Source organism: Vombatus ursinus, unplaced genomic scaffold (assembly GCF_900497805.2).
Source record: "Vombatus ursinus unplaced genomic scaffold, bare-nosed wombat genome assembly UNPS02014773.1, whole genome shotgun sequence".
Lineage (NCBI taxonomy): Eukaryota > Metazoa > Chordata > Mammalia > Diprotodontia > Vombatidae > Vombatus > Vombatus ursinus.
In genome coordinates this window covers 20,921,820-20,929,867 of record NW_020954551.1, presented here as the reverse complement: position 1 = coordinate 20,929,867, position 8,048 = coordinate 20,921,820, and the positions used below count along the sequence as shown (strand labels likewise).

General features: G+C 40.1%; 1 protein-coding gene across 1 annotated transcript; it reads right to left on the bottom strand.

Annotated features, from left to right (window-relative positions):
• Positions 1–7,118: 7,118 nt before the first annotated feature.
• LOC114044339 (40S ribosomal protein S26-like) lies at positions 7,119–7,466 on the bottom strand. Its single transcript, XM_027863743.1, has one exon. The coding sequence runs from the start codon at positions 7,464–7,466 to the stop codon at positions 7,119–7,121; it is 348 nt and encodes a 115-aa protein (XP_027719544.1).
• Positions 7,467–8,048: the final 582 nt, after the last annotated feature.

Here is an 8,048-nt window from a genome sequence, read left to right as displayed (position 1 = left end):
TGAATTTAGGCTGGGGGGGGTCCCCAAAGGGGGAATGCAATTCCGGACGAGTCCCCAAACTGTGTGGGGTACAGAGACCCTTATCAATGAATCGGAGACTCAGAGATGCCAGCAAAAAGAAAAATTAATTTATTAGCTTTCTCGAGAAAGGGTTCCCTCAGAACACCAAAAATTTGGCGCTGACTGAAGAGAGCAGAGGTGTGTTCAGATCAACAGGTTATATAAATCCCAGCACAATCTCCTCCCCCCTTCCTCAGGGCTCATTAATGCAAGCTCTGAGGGTACAATCTATTCGAGGCAATCTACCCCAGCAACAAAGAACAAGGACACTTTTTACAACCTGCCTGGAAACAGGAAGTTTTCTTTTTCTTTTTAGAGTAAATGGTTTTAGAGAGGGAGGAGGAGGTCTGATAAAGTTGAAAAGCATGTTTCTTTAGAAGATCAACCAGCTGCAAGTGTTTCAACAGAACAAGAAGCAATTAACTCCCTGAGAAGGCTTCATTCCTGAGAAATTCTCAGAGGTCATCTCTCACAAGTAGAAAGAGTCCTGGCTCTAGTCAAAAGACTTGGGTTCAAATCCCTACCCTGCTACTTCTGGACCCAAGCTCTTCATTTGTAAAATGAGACAATTGAATAAGATAACCTTGAAGGTCCCTGCCAGTTCTGAATCTATGACATTATGAATTCTAGCCTGGAAGCATGCCATGCTTCTTTTGTAACTGCTTGTTACGTTTTAAGTTGGACAAAGACAATAAAATTGCCCCTGAGTTCAATATGGTTCCCTACTCTCTGGGTTTAGGTAGTTTATTTTAGACAAAAAGTCTTAAATCCTGTCTCTATCACTTTAAGCCCTTAATTAAGATAATCTCTTAGTGTAGGCAGAGGTTGGGTTTTCTAACTTTACATTTCTTTCTAACTTGAAGTGTAGTGGAGCTGAGTAAATAAATCATTCTACCTTTGTACCTATTTTCACCTTTCATCTTGATAACATCACGATTTTCCTTCTCCATCCCTGAGCTTGTTTCATTCATTGTTTATTGGGTTAGTCCCTACTTAATCCCTACTTGAGCAACTGGCCTTCTTCCTTTATGTGACATTCCTCTTGCTTTTAGCATCTTTCAAAATGAAACTTTGCTACAAGTTAATTTTCCCACCTCCACAAACTGGTCCCACTGGTATCAGGGTACCAGATCATGCTTCATTTCCCTCAGGCTGAGAACAAGGAGAACAACAAAATTGTAAAGGTTGGGCTATTTATTGAATTAAGTCAACTTCAAATGGACTTCCAACTCATGATGAGAAATAGATTGCCCAGAATACTACTGAGCAGAGGCCAGTCAGATTTTGATGTTTTAAATTCCTAAAGCACCTTTCTTACCCAAAAGGCCAATCTTCATTCACAACTGTCACTTTATTTCATCCTCACTGAAAGGTCTAGAGAGATATGGATTATAAATGCCATTTTGCAGGTGGGGATAGAAGACAAACTTATTCCCTGGTCTGTATGTTAATAAGTGAACCATCTGAAGGAGAAGAGAACCCTAGGTTAGAAACCATTTAAAAAACCTCTTTGAGATGTAAATAACTTGACCAAAGGAATTTTGGCAGGAAAAAAAAACCCAATGGGAAACTATTGAACTCTAAATTTCCTTTTTTCCCCTTTTCTCCTGATCTTAATAAAAAAAAAATATCCATTTATCTTATCTACATGAATTCTAAATTACTAGGTAAAATGAATATAAATTATCAAATCTTCTTTTGGCATTTAATTGCAAAAACTAATGATCAGATTTAAGTCTTTGGGTTGTATTCATATCAACAGAAGCATTGGCATCCTGTTTCCAGATAAACTGAGGATCCTCTGTCATTGGCTTAAGGATTTCATGAAGGAATCAATTAACATTATGTACCATTATCTCCTGCTATAAAGGAGTGGAATTATTTTCTACATTTCTATCCTAGATTATATTTGTACTACAAATATGCTTATGGCTCAAAAACAACTTGTGTCCTCCATATCCAAATGCCTGTAGTGAGGTAGCCTCATGACTAGAGATGGCCCTGGATGCAGTGGGAGACCTTTGTCTTTTTAAGCTGGGGTCTTTAATAGGTCTCAGATAGACTGAGGCAATACCCATTCAATAATCAAAGTTAGGTAAGAAATGAGGCAGAGAATGGCCTCTTTAACCTAGTTAAAAAAATTCAGTCTTGGAGGGGAAGACCCTCAGGGTTTCTGACCAAAAAAAAAAAGAAAGAAAGAAAGAAAAGAATTGCTATTTACATTCACTCTGAGCCAATCAGGGCACAAATAATGACCAAGTGGGGGTTGGCCTGGGACCTCTTGTTGGCCAATCAGTGAGATCCAGAATGATTTGGGTTTAGGACAAGGTCCTTAAGAAAAAAAAAATCTAGCCATAAAACCCAAGATATCTTGTGAGGTTTCAGTGATCAAAATTTGCATTCCTTAGGGCAAAGTACCTGCAGGTAAGGGTATGATACCTTGTGTGGACAGTGGGAAGAGAAGGGAAGGGGGAGAGAGAGAGAGAGAGACAGAGAGAGAGAGAGAGAGAGAGAGAGAGAGAGAGAGAGAGAGAGAGAGAGAGATAGGGTATCATACCTTCACCTGTGAGTGCTCTGCCCAAAGGAATGCAAAATTTGATCATGAAATTTCACAAGATATCTTGGTATTTATGGCTAGATTATTTTTTCTTAAAGACCATGTCTTAAACCCAAATCATTCTGCCTCTCACTGATTGGCCAACAAGATGGTCCCAGGCCAAGTCCCACTTAGTCATTGTTTGGGTTCTGATTGGCTCAGAGTGAATGTAAATAGTAATTCTTTCTGTTTTGGCAAGAAGGGTTTTCCCCTCCCAGAGATTGACCATGCTACTAACTCAGCCTTAGAAACTCCTTCCCATCTCCCTTAGCCTCCTCCTCTGATTGGAGGCCTGGAAAGTGGAGCACTTAACTCCTCCCCAAAATGTTCCTTTATAGAGGATTGGACTTCCAGCTTACTCCATTCTCTGTCCATTGGTTAATTGATTAATTGGTTAACTCCACAGAATAAACAAGATGCCCTTATGCCTAAGTATCTCCTGGTATCCCTGCCCCCTTCCAACTTCCTCTTCTAAGTTTTCTCCCCCCATTTGACTGTAAGCTTGTTGAGAGCAGAGAATGTCTTTCTTTTTCTTGTTTGTATCCCTAGCATTTAGTACAGTGCCTGACATGTTAGATACTTAATACATGTTTACTGATTGATTATCTTTAAAACAAACATGGTTATAATGCATTACCTCAGAGTTCCCTTCAATTCAGTAAATATTTCTTAAGTGCCTACTATGTGTCAGGCACTGTGCTGTGTGCTAGGGATAAAAGACAGTCCCTGCCTTCAAGGAGTTTACAATCTAATGGAGAAAAACAACAAACAAATATACACAAAGCAAGCTATATCCAGGATAAATAGGAAATAATTAACAGGGGATGGCATTGGAATTAAGGAAGACCTTCTGCAGAAGGCAGAATTTTAGTTGGGACTAAAGGAAGTCAGAGAGGTCAGTAGTTTCAGTGGAGGAGAGAGAGTGTTCCAAGCATGGGGGACAGCCAGAGAAAATGCTTGGAGGCAAGAGATGGAGTTTCTTATTCATAGAACAGCCAGGAGGCCAGTGTCACTGGACTGAGGAATACATGTCAGGGAGTAGGTGTAAGAAGACAAGATAGATAGTAGGAGGCTAGAGGATAAAGAGCTTTGAATGCCAAACAGAGCATTTTGGATTTAATCCTGGAGGCAATGAAAAGCCACTAGAGTTTATTGAGTAGCAGGGAGCCATAATTGGACCTGCATTTTAGGAAAATCACTTTAATGGCTGAATGGAAGATAGCCTGGAATGGGGAGAGACTTGAGGTAGGCAGACCCTCCAGGAGGCTATTGCAATAGTCCAGGCATGAGATGACGAAGGCCTGCTCCAGAGTGGTGGCAGTGTCAGAGGAGAGAAAGAGGTGTATTAGAAAGATGTTGCAAAGATGATATGTACAGGTCTTGGCAACAGATTGGATATGGGTTGTGAGAGATAGTGAGGTATCCAGGATGTGGAATCCTAGATTGTGAGCCCAAGAGACTGGGAGGATGGTTTTACTTTCTAAAATAATAGGGAAAGTAATAGGAAGGTAGGGTTCAGGGTATACTGTAATGAGTTCTGTTTTGGACATATTGCATTTAAGATGTCTGCTGGACATCTAGGTAGAGATGTCTGAAAGGCAGTTGGAGATACAAGATGAGAAGTCAACAGAGAGATTGGGGCAGGAAAGGTAGATTTGAAAATCATCGGCACAGAGATGGTAATTAAATCCCTGGGAGCTGTTCACCAAGTAAGATAGTATAGAGAAAGGAGAAAAGAGAGCCCAGGACAGATCCCTGTGGGACACAAATCACATCATAGGGTGTGATGTGAAGGAGAATCCAGCAAAGGAGTCAGAGAAGGAGCAGTCAGATAGCTAGGAGGAGAACCAGGAGAGAGTGTTGTTCCAAAAACCTAGAGAAAAGAGAGTATTGAGGACAGAGTGATCAATAGTGCCAACTGCAAGACAAGGAAAGTGAAATCAGAAAAGAAAATTGCTATCTTGAGTTCTAAGAAATGATGAAAGGGACAGTTTCAGAGAAACCTGAGAAGACATGCGGTAACTGATCCAAAGTGAAGTGAGGAGAGACAATAGAACGATGTATGGCAGTAACCACCACAATGTAAAGACAAACAACTCTTAAAACTGAAGGTGGAGGGAGAAGACATTGCTGTAGACAAATTGCAAGTGAAGTCTTCTTTCCCCATACTAGCTGGAAACTGCTCTAGGGTCCCACTGCCCATAATGTTCATAGTAAATACTGATCAATATGGAAATAAGAACAATTTGTACCAGATGCTAAGATTTAAATATTATTTATAATCTTAAACCACAAAAGCCTGAGCTGTTTTTGTTCTCTCCTTCCTAAATTCCAGTTTAGTAAAGAAAAACAAATTATTTCTACCTTACTTTGATAAGGGGGAATAAATAAGGGAAATAAATAATTTTTTCATTTTTAAAAACTCTGTAAATATCAGCCCCCTCCCATATTTCCACGCCTTTGTGTGATTACAGTTGCCTTCAAGATTCCTCATCTTACATCCCTTTGTGTTTTATTTGAAATTCATGTCTTCAAGAAGGCAGAAATAACACAGTAAGGCATTCCGTTCTACCTTCCAGTTCCAAATCGGTCCTTGAAAAATTCCAGTAATTACAAGATTTAATTTTGAGCACCCTTACAAAAAAGAATTAGTCCACACCAACCTCAAGGGGAAAGATTTGGTTACATTGTTTCATTGTCTTTCCCTTTGGAAATGAAAAGGCTTCAGGAAGATTGATAGTGGATTTGGCCTGGTATTATTTTATTATGCATAATGCAGAAAATATTAAATAGATCAATTGAAAAATGAAGCTGTTGCAGGTTGATCTCTATGGAATCGAGAAAATGGAGAGGAAAAGTATCCAAAGCTGAAAATTAAATTCAAGATAATCAGGCACTGTGGCTTATTCTTTGTGGGCTTTCTAATCCAGCTTTGCTTAATTGCATTCTTTGTAGAACATATTGTTTCCGTTTTTCCCAGCAGCATTTTGTTGTTGTTGTAGGGGGAGTACATAATATAATTACTATCTCGTTCTATTATAAAATGTCATGATTTTGAAAAGGGAATTTTCATGAGCTGTATAATGTCAATCATCTGTCTTTATGGGACAGAACAGTATTCATTTTGTTTAAAATGGGCTTGGGAAAAATGTCCTTTATTCCAGGAACAGTTGGTTATTCAGGCCATATTTCAACCCAATTTGCATGAGAGTATAGTTAAAATGATGTTGATACATTTGAGAATGGAATTATACTTTGTCCAATGTGACCATTTCAAAAATTTAAATCGTATCCATTGAAACAAGAGCTGTCCAGGGGAAATATCATCCTCTAACCTCTCTCTCATATACATGTATTCCCACATAGAAATTTCATCGCTTCTCCAAATTTCAACTCTGACCATGGTTTTGACATTTCTCCAACCCTCCAAGGCCCAAATAACCTGCTAACCAACACAAGTTTGGATAGGTCTATGAGTCTTAAAAGTTCGTGGTCCACTTAGAAATAATCCAATCAATGTGGCATTTATAGTGACCTGATCTAATTAGGATGGCAAAAAGTATTTATTTAGCACCTACTCTGTGCCAGGTACTATACTAATACTAATATATTACTATACTATACTATACTAATACTAATATTAATATACTAAGTTCTAATATTATCTGATTTGATCCTCATAACAATCCTCTGAAGTAGATGCTATCATTATTCCCATTTGACTACTGAAGAAACTGAGATAAATAGAAGTTAAGTGATTTGCCCAAGGTCACACAGCTAGTAAGTATGTAAGGGCAGATTTGAACTCAGTTTTTCCTGAATCCAGGCCTAGCTATTTACCTACTGCACCATCTTGCTGCCTCCGAATGAGAAAAAAATTAATAGCTGGTTGAGAATCATATGCTTTTTCAGAATCCAAATGAGAAATATATTGGCTACTCTAATCCTAATTCAAGACCTAATCCAATCTAATCATTTAAGAAATATCTACTATGTCTAAGGCAGTATGCTAAGTGTTTTGTGCACAAAGACAAAGTAAATAACAGCCTCAAGGAATTTATCTGGTACTAAGGAAATTAACTAAGGGGATCTAGAAAGGTTTTCCTTGTCAAATTCTCTAAGGATGTTAGGATGCTATAAAGCATGGTTTAGAAGGGAGTACATTCCAGTACTGGGAAGGAGAGGGGCAGATAATTCAATGCCACCAAACTCTAAGGAGGAGATGTTTCTGAACAGAGTGAATCTCAAAATGGGACAGCTTGTTTTCTGAGTAAGGGTAGTGACTAGAGGCTAGAAGGGAAGAATTCCAAGCTGAGACTACTTAGTTATGTTGCTGTTGTTACTGTTTTCATTTGGGTTTTTGTTTTCTGTTTGTTGTTTGTTTTTTTTTGTTTTTTTAAGGTAGACCAACCATTTTATTTTCCTCTGATCAGTTCAGGAACGTTGATGGGCACATAGCTCTTTACATGGACTTTGGAGGGCGTCTGGGGGCAGCACCAGCAGGTCTGAAGCGGGGTAGGGGTGTCTGATACTTTAGTGCCTCGAGGGACCGATTCCTCACTACCTTGCTGTGGAGCTCGCAGCTCACACAGTAATGCAGTTTCACATACAGTTTGGGCAGCACATAGAAGTCAAAGACACTGGCCTTGGAGAAGTCCCTGATGGCTGTGGCTTCCACGATGTTGTGGATGACAAACTTCTTGCTCACCTTGTCCTTGGGCATGCAGCTGGTGCAGTTGGTGCAGCGGGTGGGCTGCACGTCGCCGGGGCCCTTCTCGGCCCGCCTGTTGTTCCTCCTCTTCTTGGTCATCTTGGAAGCCAGGAACAAAAAAAAAAGCTTTTCCATTCGTTTTTGAAGAGGACCAATGACATCACAGGTGATGTCTTGACTTGGGCATGAATTGGATTTAAGTAAGGCAGAGCTGCACAAAGTCATCAGCCTCCCTCTCTTTTCGAGAGTCATCAAAGTGCATTGGCAGGACAAAAGTCAGGACAACTGGCAATGACCTGGGATACAGTGGATTACCTTGTTGTCTTCAATGCCTGACTAAGCTCTACGCACTCCATAGCACCTGCCTCAGCTGCCTTCATGGCCATTGGAACAAATTGTTTTCATCCCCTGTTCCACCAGGGTGTCTTCACATGCTTGGGGTAGACACCCCCCTAACTCACCAATGGGTTCGAAGCCTGTTGGTTACCCTCAACCTGCTCTGGCCTGTCTGCTGAGATGGTTTACCAGGGTATGGCCACTGTATATGCTACAGCTTCTTAGAGCCACTGGTGAAGTTGAGCCCTGAAAATGACTTGGCAAGCCCTCACAACAGAGGTGCTGGTCCTCCTTGAACACCAGGTAGACCTCTGATTATTTATAGAAGACTTAGGAATGGTTGAG